We start from the raw sequence: 26,427 nt of genomic DNA on the forward strand, positions 1-26,427 counted from the left end.
TTGAAAAGTTGCTATAAAATTGTCTAAGAGACATTGAAGATTGGACCTCTGGTTGCTGAGATACAGCGGCTTGAAAAGAAACACGAAAATTGAAGTTTTCTGTCTCAAACAGCCCACCATTTTCTAATGACGATATCTCAGCAATTAATGGTCCGATTTTCAATGTTAATACATGAAACATTCGTGAAATTTTCCGATCTTTTCGAAAAAATATTTTTAAATCAAGACTAACATTTTTAATGGGCATAATATTCAAAGTTTGGCCCTTTTAAAATGTTAGTCTTGATTTAATTTTTTTCAAAATATTTTTTTCGAAAAGATCGGAAAATTTCACGAATGTTTCATGTATTAACATTGAAAATCGGACCATTAATTGCTGAGATATCGTCATTAGAAAATGGTGGGCTGTTTGGGTGAGACTTAGAAAACTTCAATTTTCGTGTCTCTTTTTCTTTAAGCCTCTGTATCTCAGCAACCAGAGGTCCAATCTTCAATGTCTCTTAGACAATTTTATAGCAAATTTTCTGAACTTTTCAAAAAAAAATATTTTTAGAAATGGTCACTCATGGTCACTATTTTTAAAAATCGAAAAACTGCAAATATTTCGCTGAAATCAAACTTTCGGTGGCTATATCTTGAAAACGGAGCCCTTTATCAAAAAATCTGTAAAGTACTTTTCGATTGCAAATTCAATTTTGCATAAAAAAATGAGGTCAAAAAAATTTTATGTATGAAATTTCGATTTTTTCCAAAAATCACCAGTTTTTCAAAAAATCATAACTCGACGGCAGATTTTTTGACCATGTTTTTCTATAGCTCAAAAGTTGCGGATTTTTGTCCCCTAAATCATATAAAAAAATCTCGAAAATCAAAAAATACGTATTTTGGGAATTTGAGTTTTTGTGAAAAAAAACTAATAAAAAAATCGGGAAATTTTTTTTTTCCGTGTACCTATTTTTTTCTAAATAGTCCTTAACAATACCTACAACTTTGCCGAAGACACCAAATTGATCAAAAAATTCCTTCAAAAGTTACAGATTTTCGAATATTTACGTACCATTTTTGTATGAACAGCTGCCAAATTTGTATGGAAATTTATATGGACAAACTAATGATGCAAAATGGCTTCTTTGGTCATAGGGAAGGCTCCCACAAAGTTTGAGCCAAATAAAAAAATACAAATAAAATCCATTTCCGGTTTTGGTAGAGAATTGCTCAAATTTGAATTCATTTGATTTTTTTATGAGTAAAGGAATCTTGAAAGCTTAATTTTTTTTGTTTAACTTTTTGTTTAAGAAATTGGGTTACGTTCTCAGTCCAGTTACCGGACAATTACTGTATCCGAAGCCAACCAAAGGAACAAAAAATAAAATACTTATTGGAACTCTCATAAAAACTTTGATTTAAATGGCAAATATCCAATAAGACAACAAAAAATTAAGATCATGAAAAATGTGTTTCCTTGCCTAAGCAAAGCTTTAAGAACAATTTCCATTTTTTAAAAATTTCGTTCGTCTATCTTGAAAATAAAATATACCATTAAAAAAATCGTCAAATAATTTCAACGTCAAATTTCCAACAGGAAAACATAAAAATCTCATCGTGCTTTAAGTAGATAATTTTTTTCCCAAAATTAGAATTTGCAATAAAATTTTGCTTCAAAATACCAACAACTTTATCTAAGAAGTAAGATTAGATCATCATACTGGATAATAAATTGGAAGTGTTATTATCCAGTAGGAATTTTCTCCAACTTTCTTTACGATCCAGACATCATGATTCGCGTTATAGTTTGTATCGAATGCCGATAAGATCATAAAGAGAATTTCAAACATGGTATCAAGAATGTGAATATAACTACTTGGAAAAATATTGTAAAATTTATGCGTACAGTTAACTGTCCTAATTAAAATATCTTTACAATCATTACTTTGTAGTTGCATTGTGAAAATTTCTGTGGGACTGTTCATAATTATTTTAAACTTTTTTACTGCAATTTAAGCACATTCATTCATAATTGATAGTTTTCAGCCAAAGACCAAACATATACAAAATTAAAATTAAATTTACACTCAAAAAATATTTAACTTAAAGTGGAAATCACATGATTCTTACTCTGAGAAATGTTTTTTTTATTCAAATGAAATTCCCCGCTGAAATTCTGTGAAAAAAAATAATGCATCTGATAAATTAGTTTGGTTTAAGGATCATTGATGTTTACCTTCATTTTAGTTTTGGTTGATGGTATAGTTAATTAAGTATGTTAAAATAGGGGAGCAATTATTAACGAAAATATCCGATTTGTTCATTTTTATTATTATTTGTATCTTTGGCTCAAACTCAAACCAGTTCATGTCATTGGTTCATACAATTTTGGAAACTGTTTAAAAACTGTATCTGTGTTTGAATTTTTTGATCGATTTGTTGTCTTAGGCAAAGTTGTAGGTATTGATGAAAACTATTCAGAAAAAAACAGATACACAAAATAAAATAATTTTCCAAAATCTTAATTTTTTATTTTTTTAAGTTTTTTTTATTTGATTTAGGATTGTTTACCCGTCTTCATTTTTCAATAAAAAAATCAATTTTTAATAAAAAAATGAATTTTTCAATCGAAGGGTATTCAAAACTAATTTTGATTAAATGCAACGTTTTCGTGATATGTCCACTTAACAATTTGTTTTTTACTAAAAACATGCAGTTTCTAGACTGTTTTAAATAATGCCCTTTGAGTGACCATCTCTGCAAATATTTATTCGAAAATTTTAAACAAAAATCTTAAATTTTAGCTAAGAACCGTTAAAGATTGGACGCTTGGTTGTTGAGATGCAGCGGATAAATGAAACACAAGCGCCTTTCATTTTATTTTTGTTTAAATTTGTGAAATTTTCTCATCTCTTAGATTTTTTAAATTTCGGAATCAGAACTAACATTTCAAAAGAGCGTTATATAACATAATCAACACAAAATTGCCAAATTGAAAAAAAAAACAAAAACAATGTTTATGTATCGTGTTTCTCTTAAATATTATACGCAAAAATAAACTACTCATTATGTTCCGAGAAGATTTTTTTATATTTTTTTCAAAAGGTTACGTTAAATTAATGAATGTTGCCTTGATGTTTTTTTTACTCTAAAATTATTAAAATTTTACAGTTAGGCCGTTGCAAAAAAAATTCAATGTTTATGTCGGTCCAAAAAATCAGGGGGCAAAAAAAATTTTTTTTTTCAAAAAACTTCAAAATTTCAAAGGAAATAGAAGTCTAACCAGCTGAAAACATTAGAAATGCATTTTCCTGCAAAAAAAAAATCTCTTCATCACTTGCATATTTTGAAAACTAATCTTTGAAAAACAACTAGGCAGATGTAAAATGCATTTTAAAACACTTTTTTCATTCAAATGTTGAGACCATGCATGGCCATGGCTTGTAATTTCAATTTTTATATTTTTATTTTTTTAAAACGATTTTTTATTGAATTCGGGCTAGCCCCCCAAATGAGCCTAAGATGGTTGCTTTGGTGGACTTGAATTGACAAAAGAGATTTATAAATAAACTGCATTATGGTTTGCAGTGTGATTCAGAGCTTACAGTACAGTTTGGTTGTAAAGTGTTTAAAGTATTTTTTTTTCAAGCATAGTATTTTTTATCAAAAAACAAATCTGAGAAAATTGATCATGGTGACAATTGATTTTATGATTGGGAAAAATAATTTTATTTAGCGATTTTTGTTATGTTTCTTTCAAGAAATAAAATTAATTAAAAATTTAAAGTCAAGAAGAGATTCTAATTAAAATTTGTCAGAATGCGTATCGGTATTAAATTGAAGATAATTCAATTTTAATAATCACAATACTAGCCAACAAGTTATTTTCCATCGGTTCCTAGTTCGATCTACTAAATTTGGTTTTTTATTCCCCCCACATCAATTTATTTTAATGAAGTCCAATAAGTGTGACCAACATCATCGAGTGACAAACCCTTCTTGGCTCTCTAATCAAACCTTATTTATCAAGAAATCAGTCGTCATCAGCGAGCATTCGCAGCAGCAATCTCTAATAATAATAACAAACTCAACTCGACGACGATGACGATGTGGCGACCGAAGTCAGAGCCACTTAGGCAACTGTTTAGCGTAAATTAAGCGTTAATGGAGAATGTCAAATTAATTGACTCGGAAATTGAAGAAAAGAAGAAAAATACACACACTGAGAACGTGCGTTGCGGCTGCTCCTTATTTGCCAGCACAAATTCACAATGTGTGTGATGAGTTAATGGCAAAAATGATTCGTCTCAGTCATCGACCAGTGCCAGCATTAGGCGACTTGTATTATGTACACAGTTAAGTTTAGATGGGGTATCATTGCCCTAAATTAGCTATAATTGCCGTTAAGTGTGTTTGCTTGGAGAGATCGTGCGGTCATTTTCAGCTAATAAAAGGAGATGCTGTAAAGTGGACCAAATTGTTTGAGAAGATTGGTGGTTTTGTTGCAGATTCTTTTTAATTGCATTTTGCAAAATTTGAGAGGGCGTTAAATTACTTATTTTATGATTTAAAGTCACACACAAGCACACACAGTCACACACAACCAAAATACGTCCAAAAACTAATCCCACCCCACCTTCCAGACGAGCTCACCATCAACCAGACCAACTGCAACGTGGTGGACGGCATCGACCTGGACGACATCAAGGAGTTCGCCAAGGCGTTCAAGCTGCGCCGCCTTTCGCTGGGCCTGACGCAAACCCAAGTAGGCCAGGCGCTGTCCGTCACCGAGGGACCCGCTTACAGCCAAAGTGCCATCTGCAGGTAAATTTGACAATTTCACTATAATTTCAAGTAGTTTAACTCCGCAAAATTGGCACATTAAAAGTTTCGCAAAAAAAATTATCACAAAATGAGAGAGAGAAAAAGAACGGTGTGCCAGGACATTGCGTCTTTCCCCACTTTGTTTTCTTTTCATTTACGTTAATTATTATTCATAATCAATGGTCTAGCGGATTAATTTATCGTTTGTCTTTCTCCATTTTTTGATTCCTCCGGTGGTGGAAAACCACCCCCGCGTAAAGTTCCCATTTTCACGTGTTCTTTTTTTCGATTCTTCATTTTATTCCACTGGTTCGATTGTCGTGTCTCGCGTCACATGGATCTTGCAGTGCCCTCGCCGCCCAGATGTACTGCGCCGCCCAGCTTTCGTCCCAGCAGCAGCAAATGTATGTATTTTTTTCAGTTTAAATTTTTACCTTTTCTCTCACATACATTTTGTCAGTTCGACTCCCATTTTTCTGATGTGACGCCAGTTTTAAGTTTTTCATTTTTCGTAATCCTTTTGCATTTTTATACGTAGCGATAGAGAATTTTTTTGGTGTGTGTTTTTTGCAAGCACGCGCTTGATTTTAAATTTGGCATTACGTTTATCTGAGGGGAATCAAAATTTAGTCGCTCACTAGCGCGGAAAGGTAAGACTAATCTTTTGCCAGGTATGATTGCATGATTTTAATCCAACCAACGGAACAAACAAAAAATCGTAGCACAATTTCCATCGACTTCGTGTGTAAATGTTTTTCAGTGCCTGTTTGAAACTACGAGGTAGGTAAAGTAGGCTGCGCCACGACATTGCATGGTGGTCGCGCGCCTACTTCGTCACTGGAATGCAATTTTTCGTTTACCTTTTTACATTTGTTGATTTCATCAGCTTTTTGTTTCGTTTGACTCGAAATTTCCCCAGAATTGGCCAGGGCATTGTTTTACTTTCCCAATTTTTTTTTAAATTTAATTTGCGTTCACAAAATTGTATCGATCATCGATTGAACTTCACTCTCAATGTCCTGGCAAATTCAACAAAATTTGAAGTAGCGGGAAAACTGCGTTGACTGCTTTTTTATTTAGTCACACACAAATCGTCTAAATTTCAAACAATTCGAAAACATTTTCGTAACTTAATTTCCAATTAAGCGTTTTCTCCTAATGTTTTTTGTCTTGTTCTTCTTTCTTCTTTTTTCATTTGTTAAATCCACTACCTTTCGAAAATCCTCCAAACAAAAATCACATCTTTAAAATTCCAAACAACTAAAAATTAGGTTTGAAAAGTTAGACATAACCCCCAAAAGTGCACAAAAGATCAAACCCGTGCTGGAGCGCTGGATGAAGGAGGCTGAAGAAAGGTAAGCGATCAAATTTGCCCCCCAAAAATTACACAGTATTCGATGTAATGTCACAACCAAAAAGCATAACTTCTAAATTTTCAAACTAATCTCTTCCAGTCACTCATCCCGCTTCAAGTCGGGCCAGAACCACCTGACGGACTTTATCGGCGTGGAACCGTCCAAGAAGAGGAAACGACGGACGTCCTTTACGCCACAGGCGCTGGAGTTGCTGAACGGTCACTTTGAGCGCAACACGCATCCGTCAGGTAAGTGAGGGAAAAACGGTGGTGAAATTGATCCAAGCAGTCTTTGAGTTGGACAACTGTCAAAATTGTCAAAATTGTCAAAATTGTCAAAATTGTCAAAATTGTCAAAATTGTCAAAATTGTCAAAATTGTCAAAATTGTCAAAATGGTCAAAATTGTCAAAATTGTCAAAATTGTCAAAATTGTCAAAATTGTCAAAATTGTCAAAATTGTCAAAATTGTCAAAATTGTCAAAATTGTCAAAATTGTCAAAATTGTCAAAATTGTCAAAATTGTCAAAATTGTCTAAATTGTCAAAATTGTCAAAATTGTCAAAATTGTCCAAATTGTCCAAATTGTCAAAATTGTCAAAATTGTCAAAATTGTCAAAATTGTCAAAATTGTCAAAATGGTCAAAATTGTCAAAATTGTCAAAATTGTCAAAATTGTCAAAATTGTCAAAATTGTCAAAATTGTCAAAATTGTCAAAATTGTCAAAATTGTCAAAATTGTCAAAATTGTCAAAATTGTCAAAATTGTCAAAATTGTCCAAATTGTCCAAATTGTCAAAATTGTCAAAATTGTCAAAATTGTCAAAATTGTCAAAATTGTCAAAATTGTCAAAATTGTCAAAATTGTCAAAATTGTCAAAATTGTCAAAATTGTCAAAATTGTCAAAATTGTCAAAATTGTCAAAATTGTCAAAATTGTCAAAATTGTCAAAATTGTCAAAATTGTCAAAATTGTCAAAATTGTCAAAATTGTCAAAATTGTCAAAATTGTCAAAATTGTCAAAATTGTCAAAATTGTCAAAATTGTCAAAATTGTCAAAATTGTCAAAATTGTCAAAATTGTCAAAATTGTCAAAATTGTCAAAATTGTCAAAATTGTCAAAATTGTCAAAATTGTCAAAATTGTCAAAATTGTCAAAATTGTCAAAATTGTCAAAATTGTCAAAATTGTCAAAATTGTCAAAATTGTCAAAATTGTCAAAATTGTCAAAATTGTCAAAATTGTCAAAATTGTCAAAATTGTCAAAATTGTCAAAATTGTCAAAATTGTCAAAATTGTCAAAATTGTCAAAATTGTCAAAATTGTCAAAATTGTCAAAATTGTCAAAATTGTCAAAATTGTCAAAATTATCAAAATTATCAAAATTGTCAAAATTGTCAAAATTGACAAACGAACGAAGCTACGCCTGCTTGGATTAATTTCAATTAATTTCAACAACAATTTACTAACATTTTCGCATTCATTTTAGGCACGGAAATCACCGGGCTAGCCCACCAGCTGGGCTACGAGCGCGAGGTGATCCGAATCTGGTTTTGCAACAAGCGGCAAGCGCTGAAAAATACCGTTCGGATGATGTCGAAAAACTTCAAGATGGAAAGTTCTTAAGTCAAAGTATTTAGTCATGTTTTTTTTATTTGCGTTGAATTCATCGGATACGTTGTGCCATTTTATTGATTGGATAAGTGAAAATTTTAGGAGGAAAACAAGAGAATTTTTGTTTTAGTTTGTTATTAGTTTTTATGTGCAAATTTATAGTATAAATTTCAATATTCATCAATTGTTTAAGGGCAGCAAAAATCGTACTTTCAATTAGTTTTGTATTAAGTAAGAAATGAAGCAACCAAAGTTCCTACAAAAAAACTTAATTGTAAGGGTTATTGTCACAGATGATGCTAAGAATAAATAAACGAGACATTTGTATAAACTCAAGTAGCGCGATAGAAGCAAACTGCACTCTCTATCTGTTTAGAGAATATTAAGAAAATACAGTATGGCTTTTCTTTACCGACTAAAGGCAACATTTTTTCAGCAATCGAAAATGACTCAGTGAAGTACAGCAATTCTCCTGGACTCGACAGGTGCCAAAAGTAGCAACTCATTTTATTCTTATTACTTCATCTGCGAAAAAGCTAAACAAAACAAAAGAAGCCGTGCCATACGCTTTCGAATCACTTCAATCAGTTTAAACTCGCACTTATCAGCTGTCGTTAGAGCGTTAAAATGCAATTGAAAATCGCCATAAATAGTTTTACGTTAGTTGCCATAATTTGCAGTGCACATAATTAGAACAGGAGATTTCTAAATAAGCTACACACAATTTGTAAACAAATTTATGTATAGAAAAAAAGAGACGAAATAAAATACGAAAACAATTGGCAAAAAAAGATCTCTTCAATTGGCAAACGTCCCTGGTCAAAATTTGCGAAACCCTCTCCCCCCCTTTTCAAAACAATCGCAGCAAGCCGCGTCTCGTTCGAGCCCAAATTCAGCAACAAACAAACAACCAAGCAAAGCATGCTTCGATTGAGCAAAGCAGCACGATTAAATGGAGCAAACAAATGGAATAGTTTTTTTTTTGTATTTTTGCACCAAATGTAAAAACCAAAAAAATAGTGCACAGACAAGCAGACTCATCAGCCAACGTCATCATCGTCGTCATCGTAATTGTGTGTGGGGATAGAAGAAAGAACCAGTCCATATCTTTCAATTAGCAGCAGAAGGAGAAATCGTGTGTTTGTGTAAATAGTTAAAAGTCAGAAATAATCACAAAAAAAACATGGTGTAAATTTGTCCCCTCTCCCCCTCTAATCTCTTGTACTATAACGATTACAAAGAAATTTAAAACTTAACAGAATGGTATTAAAAAATAAGCATGACACACGCCTCATAGATTTAGTTGTTAAGATGAGTGTTTAGTATTTGGTAAACCGGAAGGAAGCATATTAATGTGATATTTAATTACAGAAACAAACACAAAAAAAGTATATTAAATATTAACACACAAACAGAAGGCAAACCCATCCCCGCGGAAGGCAATTTTACACAAAATTGACTTGGTGGAAAGAAACGGGCAAATTCGGTGGATCGCGGATTAAGTGGGACAATGGGAAATAGCTGTTTGAAGTGAATTATGGAATAAATATTGTATTAAAATAAATTCGCAGTATAAATATTTACGACACTGCTGATCGATTTGCTGGTTAGAACTTAAAAGAAATTCCAATTAGAATTTACAAAATTCTAGTTTGTAGCAAAACAACAAAAATCTTTTTGATCCCCCGCTTTGCCATGTCCTTTTCTTCAAACGTTTGTCCTACTCCCATCCAGCTTCGTCTTGTTAGCACATGGCTTCACGCTTATCAACCAATTTTACACGCGTATCAATTTTTACCTTTACATTTTTTTTTCTAATGGTTGGACATTTAGACCTTCTTTAGGGCCTTCGATCACGGAGGTCACGCCGAATTATTCCCATAAATTTTCTTGAAAAGGTTCATCATTTCCGCTGATTTGCAGCTGGACACAGTTTTAAAAGTTTATTGTTTGTCAGAAAAAAAGGTGAAAATCTGTGAAATCAGCTTGACTCTGTTTTGGAGTGCGCTATTTTTCGAGGAAGCGAGCAGATCGATTCGGCTATGCTAGTTGCCACGGTTGTTGGCCACGCGGATTTGATAAGGTCACTCATATCGATTTGAGTCAATTATTCCGGTAATTTTGATGTTTATTTATAAGCATTCAGTTTAACGACGATAGATCGTCGCTTGTATGCTATCTTGTGACAAGTCCTATCTTTTTACAGCAGACGTGTCACAAGATAGCTACTAGACACTAGAGGCCACAGAAAATTTTGGATTAATTTTGCGTATACTAAAATTGTTCTAAAATTTCTGATTCACGATATTTGTACAAGACTTAAACTTGTGTTGATTTTTTTTATTGAGGCATAATACCACTGCAACCAATCATAGCAATTTTTTGTGTGACTAGAGCTAGAGGGTGACGATTCTAGAGATTTTCAATTTTCCGGGAATTTCCGGGATCCGGGAGTTTTAGTTTTAGCAAAATTATTGATCAGTCGACAAAAAATTAAAAAATTCAACATTTCCATGAATTTAATATTAATAAGTCACAGTTATTTAACACAATATTAGTTTTGTATCGAAATACTTTGTGGAATATTGTTGAAAAAGTTTCTCTGAGCCGCTAGTACAAGTTAAATTCAAGGATTTGTTGGTTTGTACTGAATTATTTTTTTGTTCGATTCTTAGTTCTTACTAATGATTTTTCCTAAGTTTTTTAAAAAAATGTATGTGTTGTAGTTGGTCGTAGTAGACCTCAACTAGTTATTTGTTTTTTTCACCTTAACAATAATTTAAATATTTGAAAAATTGGGATCTAGCCAAGACAAATAAGGATTCTAAGCAACACCTGAGCAATTCTCTTTGAAAACCGGAAATGGATTTTATTTGTATTTTTTTATTTGGCTCAAACTTAGTGAGGCCCTTCCTTATGACCAAATAAGCTATTTTGCGTCATTGGTTCACCCATACAAGTCTCCATACAATTTTGGCTGCTGTCCATACAAAAATGGTATGTAAATATTCAAACAGCTGTAACTTTAGAGTGAATTTTCTGATCAATTTGGTGTCTTCGGCAAAGTTGTAGGTATTGTTGAGGACTTTTTTTAATCAACTTTTATTTTACTAAAACTCAATTTCCCAAAATACATATTTTTTGATTTTCGAGATTTTTTGATATGTTTTAGGGGACAAAAATCCGCAACTTTTGAGCTATAGAGAAACATGGTCAAAAAAACTGCCGCCGAGTTATGATTTTTTGAAAAAATAGTGATTTTTTGGAAAAAATCGAAGTTTTATGCAAAAACAAGTTTGACATTATTTTTTAATGCAAAATTGAATTTGAAATCGAAAAGTACTTTACAGATTTTTTGATAAAAAGCTCCGTTTTCAAGATATAGCCACCGAAAGCTTGATTTTAGCGAAATATTTGCAGTTTTTCGATTGTTAAAAGTAGTGACCATGAGTCGACCCAATTTCCCGGTTAAAAAATGACCAATTTCTCTGAAAACTTTTCCCGGGAATTCCTGCTCGTCACCCTCTAGGTTTAAACCTTTTTATAGCAGTTAAGTTCATCTAACAAAAAGAAACTAAATTTCATATGTTGTGCATAATCTTTAAAATGATTTACGAATAGTATCGTGAATCGGGGTGGCATTGATAGGATTTCAATTATTTTTTTAAAATATTATCGTAATGGGAAGACTTGCCTCAACATTTATATTTTTAAAACACCTACTGGGGTAGGCCACACAATTTCGATTCGTCTTTCAATAGGCGTCATCCATAGAGTACGTACGCTCTTAGGGGTGGGGTGGGGTTACCGTAGGTGTGACAAGATGTGACGAAGGGGGTTTGCGAGACTGTGACGTCACGCTAGGTTTTTATGCTTGTATAATATCAATTCGAAATGTACACAATTAAATCAAATCCTCTTTTTTTAAATTGTTTGCTTACTATTATTTAGAAGTATCACATTATAATTGATTTTATAGTCACATGTTTTTTATTCAGTTGGAACTTCAATATTTTGCAAATTCTTGCTCGATAAAAATAAATGCTTTGAAGGCAGGGTGTTCATAAGCCAACTGCTATTAAATGGTTTGAACTTATTAGATACAAAGCTGTGAAAAACAGTTTTCAAGATTTTTGAATACTTGAATGTGATACAAGATCTTCTAATTTTTAAGAGATACAAAAGTGTTTTTCTATGTCGCAATGTTTATCAAATGAATATTTAGACAACTTATATTTTTTTCATATTAAAATTGGCATACATATTAAAATTATGAGAGTAACTAGAAAAAATAAGGGGATGGAGGGGGGAGGGGTCTGGCAAAATGTGACGAACTTTTTTGACTGGGGGTTCAACCTTGCGTGACAAAATGTGGCATAAGGGGAAGGGGGGGGGGGGGTTGTTTTTGGCCGATTTTTGCGTAACATACTTTATGGATGACGCCATAAATGTTATTCAACAGCGCTTCAAAATATTTTTGAAGAAATTTGTCGTTTCAAAAACGGTGTTGATTTTGACAGTCACTGTGTTTCTCACAAATTTCAACGCAAAAACGTGCAAATTAAACTTATTATGTTAGATTGATCAGTAAAGTTACTTTCGATGTTTCTTTTGACAAATTCGCAATGAAATATTTGTTGAACTAAATTGGTTAACTCTTTATTAAATTAATATCAATTTGTGGTTAATTTATTTGATTTTTTTTAAGTTGATCAAAATTTATTAGAATTTGATTTTTTTCATAAAAATAACCATTTTTGTTGGATGTTACATTTCAACTGAGATCAATTCATAAGCCTTTGCAGGGAGGGTACATATTTCTACGTTTAGATTTTGCTAGCTGAGTGCTCTTTTAGGGAAAATAAATTTTGAGAAAAAAAACCCTAGATCTATGCAACTTGGAAATAGATTTTAACTATTCTTAGTGTAAAATTGTCCAAAAAATCTGAAAATGCGGTCCGTTATCAGATTCGAATAATTTTCATTGAGAAAAACATGACACTTTGAAAATATTTATCGAATCCGATTTTTCAATGTTTCAAATTAAAGTTAACTATGGCCGTTACAAATATTTTTTAGTTTATTTACAGAAGCTAGCTTGAAAATACTTCAGATCATTAGAATATTGAGTATTTATATTTTATGATTGTAAGTATTAGATATAATTGTAAAGATAAATGTAATGTTTGGAAGTGCATATACCGATGCGTTGAAAATAAAACGGCATCATATAAAAAATCGTCATATTTATTTGGCAGTACTGAAATACACTTCGCTTTCATCACTGATTCGGTTATTAAATTTGAACTTAAGGTACTTATTCAAGGCAAACAGCGGTCGCACTTGTATCGTTAACTGTTTATCGTTTCAGTTCAACTCGAAGCAATAAATCTTATCAATTAATTCAGCAAAAGTAACGAAACGAAACGCAACAAATCGTACAACATTCATCGGTGGTTTATTTTAAATACTCGTTCTGCACGTCGTCCTTCATTAACTGGTTTGCTGGATCATTTCGAATCGCTTCCCAGCCGCACCACGCTTGATTCTATACTCCATCACTTCGATGCTGGTGTAGCTGAAATATCAGGAAATTATTGAGCGTTAATTATTTCAAACATGTTAACATTAAATGCTTTCAACTAACCCAATCGTCCCGATCACCATCACGCACAGAATGCACACCAACTTGGTGAAGGTCGACAGGATCGGGCTGGTTGCGTACATGATGACCGACCCGGTGGCCTCCCACAGTCGGAAATTGCTGAACGCAGCCTCCTCGTTGCCGGGGAACAAAATCCCGCTAAGAGCTGAAACGGGACAGAGGGAAAACAGAACCGGTTCGCAGTAGGCGCTTTCGAAAAGGGGAAAGTCGAGCTTTTACGGTGAGGTTTTGTGTTTGACGCGACAGAGGGTGCACAAGTAGGCGATGCTTTTGCTGGTAGTTTGCTATAAAATTTCCACTCACCGTTAATTTGAATCAGCCAAATGCCGTCCGCCAGGCCCCAGCATGCTACGATGATAGAGTAGGCGTAGTACTGGTCGGTTGGTTTCCACAGCAACATGAACACAATCAGCGCGCAGTGAAAAACGGCCGTCGCCAGGATCATCGGGAAGCGGCCAATCAGCTTCGTGATGTACGGAGTGACGGCCGCGGCAAAGGCGTTCGCCAGCCCAAAGCTGATCATTGCGTAACCGATGTAACTGATCCCGAGGCCACACGCCACGAAAGACTGTGAGGAATAATTGATTAATTGAATCGATTGCAACAGGAATTCGATTGAAGTCACGATCTTATGGAAATTATTTACGATTTCCCTTTCCGCTGGAATATCGAGCGAAAAATTTCCATAAAAAAGTGATGTAAAACCCTTCCACTATTGCATAAATCTATAATATCTTACCGCCGTAAAATCAACCGCAATGAATGCTTGCTCCACTCCGATAAACATTGTAATTGGCAGCAATAAAATCTGGTACTTGTTCGCCAACTGCTTAACCGTTATCACCAACATCTTAACCCCGGAGATTCCCGACCCAGATCCCGTCCTGCCAAGGTTGTAACTCTTCAGCGAATCAACACCAACCGCTACGGAAAGACTGGCAATGGCCATACAAGCAAGGAAGATTCCCGTAAGAACGTTCAGTCTGGTGGCATCTGGTCGGTGGAGGTCCAGATTTGTGTCGTTTGCAAGCGACTTTTGGCGATCTACCGGAGCGACGTAGTTGGCGCCGCAGGTTTCCGAAATGTTGACCACCGAGTAGGCTGTGGTGGAGTTGAGGTGCGAAGCGGGTTCGTCTTGGCCGTAGGAGAGCACTGTGTGATGAATAAACTATGATTTAGACTTTATTTTGATTGATATAATTTGATGTTTTGATGGTAGAGTTGATACCCACTGAGAATTTTGGATCGAGCGTCGACTCGATTGAGCTCGATCTCAAGCCAGATCGACTCGAGGCTCGAGCTAAAATTCTCAGTGGGTAGGGACATCTTAAGTTATGGTGGGCATTAAGGTGGTCCAATTTTAGGGTGTTACATAATTATCATCCCCGTGGGAGGACGATTTAGCACTTCGATGTCTTTTGAAAAATTGTAGGAAACTCCATTTTACATTTTGCAAAATTTATGTCGCTCCTTCAATATCAGTCCGAAAAATCTGGAGACATCAAAAATGTATATTTATAATTTGCAATCAATTCTACAAGTGTTTCAACTATAGTTTCAATTTCCAGCAATTTTTATACCCATTGATTTTTTGGAAAATTGTTGAAAAAGGATTTTGGCAGATTTACACTGCTTTATATGTAATTTTAGTCTTTTAAAATTTTAAACAAATTTCGTTAGAATACAACTTTTTTTCAAAGTTTAAATTTTCAATATTGTCGATTAATTTAAAAAATAAGGACTTTTAAAATTAGTTTTTTTTACACAGATCTATGTGAATTTTATAAATATTCTGAGCTCAAATGTTGCACTTTGTCTTATCGAGACATAAAAATAACAAGAGCTGAAATATCATAGAATTAGCTCAATAATATTTATTGGTGAAAATCTACACTTCAATTAAAACAAGGATAACAGTTTTAAAATAGATTAACCTGGCCATGGTCTTCGTTTCGTACATACACTTATGGTACTCGGGTCTATATGACCCAGAAATGTATTTGGCTGCCAAAATTCGGAATCTTGACCGATTTTGGATGTCTTGGGCGCAAATGAAAGGTTAGAATGTCTACTTTGCGATTCCGACTGGCAGAACCGGTTTTGGGCACTGTGGCCACCGGGAACCTGCTACAACCGAAAAAAGTCCTTTTTGAGGCCCCGACTTTGAGGACCTGTATCTCCGGAACGATAACACATAGCGGGTTGCTTCCAGTTGCATTTGACGGGTAATAACCTCAACTTTAAGCTCCCGTAGAGATGATTTGTCAAAAGTGGACACCGGTTCCGTTAACCCGGAACATCCGAAAAACATGATTTTTTCAGCTTTTGTTATAAAATCAACACATTAGTCAATTTTTCAACCGGATTTTTGTAAATCATTACATACGCACACTACATACTACCTCTGAATGTTTGGGATCGTTCCGGCCAACTGTGGCCAATCCGGAACCGGTTCCAGGGTACCACCAAAACGGTTCCAATAATGGTATCGCTAGAAACCCGTCATGTTGCATATCAAACTTCATGAAATTGAAAATAATGACCATCTGAGGTCATGCCGATATTCTCTGACCCAACCTGGTCACTCCGGAACCGGTTACCGGTGGCCACTGGGGGACACTTCCGGAGTATGCAAAGAACCCTACCATGCGACATATCAAACTTCATGAAATTGAAAATTATGACCATCTGAGGTCATGCCAATATCCTATGACCCAACCTGGTCACGCTGGAACCGGTTACCGGAGGACACTGGGGGACACTGCCGGAGTATGCAGGGAAGCATACCATGCGACGTATCAAACTTCATGAAATAGAAAATTATGACCATCTGAGATCATTCCGATATCCTCTGACTCACCCTGGTCACGCCGGAACCGGTTACAGGTGGCCACTGGGGGACACTTCCGGAGTATGCAGGGAAACATATCATGCGACATATCAAACTTCTTGAAATTGAAAATTATGACCATCTGAGGTCATGCCGATATCCTCTGACCCAACCTGGTCACTCCGGAACCGGTTACCGGTGGCCACTGGGGAACACTGCCGGAGTATGCAAAGAACCCTACCATGCGACGTATCAAACCTCATGAAATATAAAATTATGACCATCTAAGGTCATGCCAATATCCTATGACCCAACCTGGTCACGCCGGAATCGGTTACCGGTGGACACGGGGGGACACTTACGGAGTATGCAAGGAAGCATATCATGCGACATATCAAACTTCATGAAATATAAAATTATGACCATCTAAGGTCATGCCAATATCCTATGACCCAACCTGGTCACGCCGGAACCGGTTACCGGTGGCCACTGGGGGACACTTCCGGAGTATGCAAAGAACCCTACCATGCGACGTATCAAACCTCATGAAATATAAAATTATGACCATCTAAGGTCATGCCAATATCCTATGACCCAACCTGGTCACGCCGGAATCGGTTACCGGTGGACACGGGGGGACACTTACGGAGTATGCAAGGAAGCATATCATGCGACGTATCAAACCTCATGAAATATAAAATTATGACCATCTAAGGTCATGCCAATATCCTATGACCCAACCTGGTCACGCCGGAATCGGTTACCGGTGGACACGGGGGGACACTTACGGAGTATGCAAGGAAGCATATCATGCGACATATCAAACTTCATGAAATTGAAAATTATGACCATCTGAGGTCATACCAATATCCTCTGACTCACCCTGGTCACGCCGGAACCGGTTACCGGTGGCCACTGGGGGACAATTCCGGAGTATGCAAGGAAGCATATTATGAGACATATCAAACCTCATGAAATTGCAAATTATGACCACCAAAGGTCTTGCCCACGTTTTTGAATCCAACCTGGCCACTGAGAGACAATTTCTGGTGGCGATGTCCTCCGGCCCATCCTGATTAATTTGGAACCGAAAATGGGTTGGGAATGGAGGAAATTTGTGAAACATGCAAAGAACCAAGTTTGAAGTTTCTTCTCGAACCTAAGATTTAAAAGGTTTTAATGGGGAGAGCACCAAATCCTTTTCATTTTCCAAGGAACCTTCCATCCCTGAGTTCGGACTGACGACCTTTGGATTGGGAGTCCAACCGCCGCCAGCGACTCCACCGGAGCAGGCTTGGTTTGGAGTGTTGATTGTAATTATAGCAGGGAGAAAACTGGAATGATCAAATGACCGTACAGCAACTGAGGCTGGAACCGACCTTCTACTTCCCCATCCGATAGAAGGCGTGATGACACATTACTCGTCATAAGAAATGTGGACGCAATCACACTAGCAGCTACACAACCGAGCCCGATTACCATTCCGGAACCATTTAATTGATGGTGGTTTTAATTTTCTGTAGTAGATAAATTTAGTAGAACCTTCCAAAATTACCTAACTTACATACCCTCCGGAAGTGCCCCCAGTGGCAACCCGTATCCGGTTCTGGAGTGACCAAGTTGGGTCATAGGATATCGGCATGACCTTAGATGATGATAATTTTTAATTTCATGATGTTTGATACGTCGCGTGATATGTTTCCTTGAATTCTCCGGAAGTGTCCCCCACTGGCACCGGTAACCGGTTACGAAGTGACCAGGTTGGGTCAGAGGATATCGGCATGACCTTAGATCAGTGATCAGAGTCGTGGGCAACATGTAAAATATAAATAAAAAATAAGTTGTAGAGTAGAATAGTTTGAAATTGAAATTTTGACAAACAACTAAATTTTTGACAACTTAGAAATTGTCACCAATTATACATAATCAATTGAAAAAAAATCAACATTCTTCATAAATTTTTCTCAAAGTTTTTGTCACACTATCACATTCATAATTTTATATTTTTAAAGGAATGAATGTTTCATATTCATTATAATTTATAAAATCTACAGGAAAATAAGGCACCACTAGTTTAATACTTCCCATGACCTTATAAATATTATAGAAATCAGAAATCAATTATGGTTATTTCGTAAAAAAAACATATTTTTTCTTTTTAAAGAAACTTAGTTCATGATTTCTCTAGCGAACTTCATATGAGAACGCAAAGTGGGCCGGACTCCAAAATAATTTCAAAACCATCCCGAAGGCCGTACAGAAGACCTCGGTTAGCCACATACGGCCCGCAGGCCGCATTTTGGTGACCACCGCCTTAGATGGTTATAATTTTCAAATTCATGAAGTTTGATACGTCACATGATATGCTTCTTTGCATACTCCGGAAGTGTCCCCCAGTGGCCACCGGTAACCGGTTCCGGCGTGACCAGGGTGAGTCAGAGGATATTGGCATGACCTTAGATGGTCATAATTTTCTATTTAATGAAGTTTGATATGTCGCATGATATGCTTCCTTGCATACTCCGTAAGTGTCCCCCCGTGTCCACCGGTAACTGGTTCCGGAGGGACCAGGTTGGGTCAGAGGATATTGGCATGACCTTTGATAGTCATAATTTTCTATTTCATGAGGTTTGATACGTCGCATGGTAGGGTTCTTTGCATACTCCGGAAGTGTCCCCCAGTGGCCACCGGTAACCGGTTCCGGAGTGACCAGGTTGGGTCATAGGATATTGGCATGACCTCAGATGGTCATAATTTGCAATTTCATGAAGTTTGATATGTCTCATGATATGCTTCCTTGCATACTCCGGAATTGTCCCCCAGTGGCCACCGGTAACCGGTTCCGGCGTGACCAGGGTGAGTCAGAGGATATTGGCATGACCTTAGATGGTCATAATTTTCAATTTCATGAAGTTTGATATGTCGCATGATATGCTTCCCTGCATACTCCGGAAGTGTCCCCCAGTGGCCACCGGTAACCGGTTCCGGCGTGACCAGGTTGGGTCATAGGATATTGGCATGACCTCAGATGGTCATAATTTTATATTTCATGAAGTTTGATATGTCGCATGATATGCTTCCTTGCATACTCCGTAAGTGTCCCCCCGTGTCCACCGGTAACCGATTCCGGCGTGACCAGGTTGGGTCAGAGGATATTGGCATGTCCTTAGATGGTCATAATTTTCTATTTAATGAAGTTTGATATGTCGCATGATATGCTTCCTTGCATACTCCGTAAGTGTCCCCCCGTGTCCACCGGTAACTGGTTCCGGAGGGACCAGGTTGGGTCAGAGGATATTGGCATGACCTTTGATAGTCATAATTTTCTATTTCATGAGGTTTGATACGTCGCATGGTAGGGTTCTTTGCATACTCCGAAGTGTCCCCAGTGGCCACCGGTAACCGGTTCCGGAGTGACCAGGTTGGGTCATAGGATATTGGCATGACCTCAGATGGTCATAATTTGCAATTTCATGAAGTTTGATATGTCGCATGATATGCTTCCTTGCATACTCCGTAAGTGTCCCCCCGTGTCCACCGGTAACCGATTCCGGCGTGACCAGGTTGGGTCAGAGGATATTGGCATGTCCTTAGATGGTCATAATTTTCTATTTAATGAAGTTTGATATGTCGCATGATATGCTTCCTTGCATACTCCGTAAGTGTCCCCCCGTGTCCACCGGTAACTGGTTCCGGAGGGACCAGGTTGGGTCAGAGGATATTGGCATGACCTTTGATAGTCATAATTTTCTATTTCATGAGGTTTGATACGTCGCATGGTAGGGTTCTTTGCATACTCCGGAAGTGTCCCCCAGTGGCCACCGGTAACCGGTTCCGGCGTGACCAGGGTGAGTCAGAGGATATTGGCATGACCTTAGATGGTCATAATTTTCAATTTCATGAAGTTTGATATGTCGCATGATATGCTTCCCTGCATACTCCGGAAGTGTCCCTCAGTGGCCACCGGTAACCGGTTCCGGCGTGACCAGGTTGGGTCATAGGATATTGGCATGACCTCAGATGGTCATAATTTTATATTTCATGAAGTTTGATATGTCGCATGATATGCTTCCTTGCATACTCCGTAAGTGTCCCCCCGTGTCCACCGGTAACCGATTCCGGCGTGACCAGGTTGGGTCAGAGGATATTGGCATGTCCTTAGATGGTCATAATTTTCTATTTCATGAAGTTTGATACGTCGCATGGTAGGGTTCTTTGCATACTCCGGCAGTGTCCCCCAGTGGCCACCGGTAACCGGTTCCGGAGTGACCAGGGTGGGTCAGAGGATATCGGAATGACTTCAGAAGGTCATAATTTTCAATTTCATGAAGTTTGATATGTCGCATGATATGCTTCCCTGCATACTCCGGAAGTGTCCCCCAGTGGCCACCGGTAACCGGTTCCGGCGTGACCAGGTTGGGTCATAGGATATTGGCATGACCTCAGATGGTCATAATTTTATATTTCATGAAGTTTGATATGTCGCATGATATGCTTCCTTGCATACTCCGTAAGTGTCCCCCCGTGTCCACCGGTAACCGATTCCGGCGTGACCAGGTTGGGTCAGAGGATATTGGCATGTCCTTAGATGGTCATAATTTTCTATTTCATGAAGTTTGATACGTCGCATGGTAGGGTTCTTTGCATACTCCGGCAGTGTTCCCCAGTGTCCTCCGGTAACCGGTTCCGGAGTGACCAGGTTGGGTCAGAGGATATCGGCATGACCTCAGATGGTCATAATTTTCAATTTCATGAAGTTTGATATGTCGCATGATATGCTTCCCTGCATACTCCGGAAGTGTCCCCCAGTGGCCACCGGTAACCGGTTCCGGAGTGACCAGGGTGGGTCAGAGGATATCGGAATGACTTCAGATGGTCATAATTTTCAATTTCATGAAGTTTGATATGCAACATGACGGGTTTCTAGCGATACCATTATTGGAACCGTTTTGGTGGTACCCTGGAACCGGTTCCGGATTGGCCACAGTTGGCCGGAACGATCCCAAACATTCAGAGGTAGTATGTAGTGTGCGTATGTAATGATTTACAAAAAATCCGGTTGAAAAAATTGACTAATGTGTTGATTTTATAACAAAAGCTGAAAAAATCATGTTTTTCGGATGTTCCGGGTTAACGGAACCGGTGTCCACTTTTGACAAATCATCTCTACGGGAGCTTAAAGTTGAGGTTATTACCCGTCAAATGCAACTGGAAGCAACCCGCTATGTGTTATCGTTCCGGAGATACAGGTCCTCAAAGCCGGGGCCTCAAAAAGGACTTTTTTCGGTTGTAGCAGGTTCCCGGTGGCCACAGTGCCCAAAACCGGTTCTGCCAGTCGGAATCGCAAAGTAGACATTCTAACCTTTCATTTGCGGCCAAGACATCCAAAATCGGTCAAGGTTCCGAATTTTGGCAGCCAAAACATTTCTGGGTCATATAGACCCGAGTACCATAAGTGTGACTTTTTTTCTGGGGGGCACTTCCGGTGGCCACCGGAAGTCCATTTTTGGCTCAAATGTGTGTCTTGGTAAGATGCACAAAGTCATAAAATTTCAGCTTTGTAAGTGCCAAAGGTCAAAAGTTACGATAACTTTTATCATGCTCTTGGGTCATATAGACCCGAAGACCATGCCCGGGTTAAAAGAAATTGATTTGTTTTGTTCTTTGTTGTGCTTTGGATTTTAAATGAACTATATTTTTTTCCAGTGTGGTTCTAATTAAATAAGTCTTTTATAAATATATTTCATGACTAAAGCTTGAAAAATTTCTTTGAAAATTTAAAAAAAAGCAAGAGGTGACAACAAATAAAATGATACCAGTCAATGTAAAATTTTTGATAGGTTAAGAATTTCATGTTTAATATAAAACAAAATTTTAAGTTACCACCGGCAACTGGGGAAAATCGGAACAACAGTGAGATAGGAGATTCTAGAGCAATAAATCTGGAAATTATTGTACTAATTGTTTTGTTCTGTTCCTGTTTTAACCGAAGTCATTCAAAACATTATGCAAAAATACATTTGTTCCGATTTGCCCCAGAAATATTGCGATGGTTAATGAAAAATTATTTAAAGTGATTTTTTTTCAAATTTAAAATCATTATTATACGTAAATATAATACCAAGTCTTTTACCAATATTAAAAAGTAAACAGAACATATTTAAAGCGCTGGACATTTAAAGGATCTGTTAACTAAAATTTTAACAATTTTCCCTAATAAGCTAAATCATTTTGATTTGCCGAATACAAATTTTATTGCTTTAAATTTTTATCGATAACTATTTATTCAACTGTTCATCTATTTCTACAACCAAATCTGAATTTCCAGACCAAAATTTGTTATTATTTCTATTTCTGGAATTCCCGGGACAGAATACAAAAAATCCCAGGATTCGGGAATTCCCGACTTTGATAAAAATCCGGGAATTTTGTCCCGGGAATTCCCGGAATGGACGCACTAGAGCTGAACAATTTTATTCAGAATGATTCTCTTTATTTTCAGAAAATTATTAGATTTTTTATGTAAAGTACTTAAATGAACATATTTTTGCAAATACTTAATTTTTCATAATTTGCAATATGGGTATCAAACGGAGCGAAATTTGGAATGTTTTTTTAATTATTAAAGTCTTTTTTGTAAAATTCTCAAATTCTCACAAATTACCACATTTGTTCGAAAAAACAAAATTTTAAAATATCTGGAGTTTTTTAAGATCCTATAATCTTTTATGTTTCATATGTTTATAGGACCAATTAAAAAAACTCTAGATATTTGCAATATGGGTATCCAAGCTTTATTTTCTATGTTTTGTGCAAATTTGAATTTTTCATAAAAAAAAACTCTTACAAAGTAAAAATGCATACAAAATATCGCTTCTTGCTAATCATCAAAATTTTAGTATTTTTCAAAAAATATTAAAGCTGGTAGAAATACTTTAAAAAAGTTTTTGTCAATCAATCATTTTAAAAATACCCTTTTCATTCAAATGTTGAACCTACCTACCTACTTTGAAAAATATTTGCATTAGCCTAATAAGGTGGTAATACATTCAAAATTTCGCTTCGTAATGCAAATTATAAAAATTTGAGTGTCTTATAACAATACGAAATTTTGTTAAAATTTGAGTTCTTTCCAAAAAATATTAATAAAGTGTTTGTTTCGTTTTATACCAATATTGCGATTTATGGAAATTTTAGTATTTTTGAAATTTTGTGTTTTACAAAAAAATTAATAAATTGAAAATCCATTCAAAATTTCGCTTGGTTTGGTACCCATATTACGTATTATGAAAATTGGGTATTTGAAAAATTATTTTCATTATTTTTGAGTATTTATGCTTTGAAACTTACCAAACTATAGAAAAAATCTAAGTGGAAGCTTCAAAAAAACAACATGATCCGATTGGATTCAGACAATTTTAGATATGTATTTAAAATGAGTTGTCGTCCGTTATCGATGATAAGATTATTGCGGATAAAATTATCGAAATAACGATAGATTATCGTTATCGTCCAGACGATAACGATAGAACTATCATTATTTTTTGACAAAAATAATTGTACCGTCATAAGGGGTGACATTGGGTCTTTTAATGATTAAACCATTCTTAAATAGCTGGAGAAATTAATATCATTTTTGGGTTTCATAAAAACTGTATCACAACTGTAAAACATATCAACGAACTAAAATAATTGAGTTTCCTGCGCATAAGAAGCAGAATATCCACACATCCATCCCCATTAGTCATTTTCACCGTATCACTGGAACTAATTCGTTTATCGTCCTTTTTATCTTTTTGGCAGTCGTGTGGTAAAGATCACACCTCGTTTAGTACTGGATTTCAGCTTACTTTAGAAAAACAAAATCAAAGTGCATACAAAACATCCAATCTCTTTCCAATTTTGAAAGTTCTTCTGAATACATGATTAAAACTGGGTTTACGAAAAAAATCAGAATGTTTTGAAAATTGCATGTAAACATAAATCCATCCAAATACACCCATAAGCTGCGATTATGTCATAGTTTGAGAATGTTGGTTAACTATGGAGTTATCTACGTGCGCATGTATTGCGTGCAGAGCTAAAAAAGTAGTAATCCAGCTGCGTGTAAAAGGCCTGGGTGTAAAATAAATATTGCATTATTTTATGCAATTTTATGTGGTTTTACACCCTTAAATATGTAGCCCATCAGTATGGGAAACCTACTTGACCGAAATGTAAAGTTCATATATGTGTTTATCTGTACAACTTTTCATCGGTCTGATGGCCGAGTGGGCTAAGGCGCCAGTCCTTACTGTTGGTGCTGGGTTTGAATCCCGTCGACTGCAACTTTTTTTTTGCATTTGCAAAAAATGTGCATGCAGTGTGTAATATTATGTGTTTATTTTGACGAAGGTGATGTGCATTTTTACCATCGGATTTTTTGCTGTGCACGAAAAAGATTGAGGTTAAATTTTGTACCGGCCAGCAAAACAAATGGCGTGCTAGTGTGCGTGAGATCGGGCTTAGATAACTCTATTCTCTCATTTTCTGTTTCTCACACTGTCCTCTCGTATTCTCTACTCATCTCCAATCAACCACAACACGATACCACCCAAAAACCAAACCCTCTGACTCACCCGAGAACGAGATCAAATTCCCGAGCACCTGCGCCAACTGGTAGAACACGAAAAACAGCCCAAAGAACTTGACGATCAGATAGTCCGCTTTCACCTTGCGCTGCTTGATGACGCTGAACGCCTCGGCAATCACCGACAGATAGGTACACTTGGCGCACCACAGCGGCCCCCCGCCAAATCCGACGGCCAGCCCGGCCGGAATGAGCGTGTAGAACCGGGGATAGAACTGGGCCGCCAGGTAGGGCATGTACGCCACGAACGACACCACGATTGTCCACTTGCAGCCCAGCCATCTGTTTGGGATAGAAGTTTTGTTGGTGTCATGGCGACATTAAAACTGGGTTGCTGGGATCGTGAGATGCAAATGTCAGCGGCAACCTTGATCAGATTGCAAGAACACTCTGGTTTAATCCCTTGGCAAATTGTTTTATTTTGCATTCACTTTCGGTGCGCGAAACGTTGTCAGTAGTAGGCCATGGAAACCCGTTTTTTCGGTTGCCGTTTTGGCGAATGTGATTGATGTTACCTTATAACCATAACCGGTAGAAAGATGTTTGACAGAATCAGCGACCCGTAGATGGAGGCCAGCGTGAACGCTCCGAGCGACCCGTCCGAGTGGACCGAACTCTGCAGGTTGGACGTTCCGTGGAACGCCGTAAAGTGGATCATGAAGGCAAAGCCCAAAATCGCAATGTTCTTGATGATCCGGTAGTTTTCCCGCGGTCCAAACTGGGGCGTCGCGACGCCATTTTCCTTGTCGGTGGCCGGCGCGGTCACCGCGGAACCGTTGCTTTCGCCTTCCACGTTGTCCATCGGATCCAAGTAGGCACTCCAAAAGTTTTATCCCAAGAACACTTCCTATCAAAACGGTGTCGCGATCGAAACTAAGTAGGCGATCAACAGTCGCAGCGCGATGAATGAAATAATAGGGTGGCCCTCGAATAGAGTCGTAGAAACTGGTTTCCGCTGAGTGATCGTTACCGAAACCAGTCTCCCAGGCAAATCGAGAGTGAATGGACCGACGACGTCGTCGTCGAGAACACCAGATTTGAGCGTGGAGTTTGTTTACCCGCGGCGGCGGCTGTGATAAAAATTATAAGCTGCAATGATCATTAGGCTTGGGGAGGTGTGACCAAGATGGGCTCGTGTCTGCCTTTATTTAGTCGTTTAACTACGGTCACGACTGCTTTGAAGCGTTCGATTAGCTTGTTAGTTCTCAGCGCCTACTAAGTCGTTTTACAAGTTATGACCTTTTTGAGCATTTGTCAATGTTTGCAAAACGGCGTACACAGAAAAAAAAAATCATGGTAATATTACATCTGGGAAGGGGTACATCTTTTATGTCAGAAAAAAGGTGTAATATTACCTCTGAAAATGTGTAATTTTACCACTTTTCTGGTGTAATGTCACTTTTTCAGTCTAAATTGAGGTAAAATTACATCATAAAAGAGGTAATATTCAACCTTTCAAAATTACAGCTTCCAAATTTACATTATTTTTTGCTGTGCAGTTAAAAATCTTTACTAGAAATTCGTAC

The 26,427-nt window shown here is 36.9% G+C and overlaps 2 protein-coding genes across 8 annotated transcripts in view; one reads left to right on the forward strand and one right to left on the reverse strand.

Moving 5' to 3' along the window:
• The window catches only part of LOC6034560 (AF4/FMR2 family member lilli), a 187,142-nt gene extending 177,777 nt beyond the window's left edge, over nucleotides 1-9,365 (forward strand). For 2 of the 7 annotated variants that reach the window (XM_038252543.1, XM_038252542.1), the window contains exons 7-11: nucleotides 4,629-4,809; nucleotides 5,157-5,213; nucleotides 6,081-6,164; nucleotides 6,264-6,412; nucleotides 7,653-9,365. In XM_038252543.1, coding sequence (XP_038108471.1) covers nucleotides 4,629-4,809; nucleotides 5,157-5,213; nucleotides 6,081-6,164; nucleotides 6,264-6,412; nucleotides 7,653-7,789 — 608 coding nt within the window. In that variant the 3' untranslated portion in view covers nucleotides 7,790-9,365. Of the gene's footprint in view, nucleotides 1-4,628; nucleotides 4,810-5,156; nucleotides 5,214-6,080; nucleotides 6,165-6,263; nucleotides 6,413-7,652 lie in introns of those variants that run through there. The other 5 variants (XM_038252545.1, XM_038252544.1, XR_005277123.1 and 2 more) reach the window with 5 other exon arrangements.
• A 3,643-nt stretch (nucleotides 9,366-13,008) lies between these two features.
• Nucleotides 13,009-25,898, reverse strand: LOC6034559 (UNC93-like protein). The gene is made up of 6 exons (XM_001844806.2): nucleotides 25,417-25,898; nucleotides 24,891-25,183; nucleotides 14,182-14,594; nucleotides 13,746-14,010; nucleotides 13,425-13,587; nucleotides 13,009-13,355 (listed from the first exon to the last, which is right to left on the reverse strand). The coding sequence occupies exons 1-6, from the start codon at nucleotides 25,701-25,703 to the stop codon at nucleotides 13,271-13,273; spliced, it is 1,506 nt and encodes a 501-aa protein (XP_001844858.2). The 5' UTR covers nucleotides 25,704-25,898; the 3' UTR covers nucleotides 13,009-13,270.
• Between the last annotated feature and the right edge of the window lie 529 nt (nucleotides 25,899-26,427).

Source organism: Culex quinquefasciatus, chromosome 2 (genome assembly GCF_015732765.1).
Source record: "Culex quinquefasciatus strain JHB chromosome 2, VPISU_Cqui_1.0_pri_paternal, whole genome shotgun sequence".
Classification (NCBI taxonomy): Eukaryota; Metazoa; Arthropoda; class Insecta; order Diptera; family Culicidae; genus Culex; species Culex quinquefasciatus.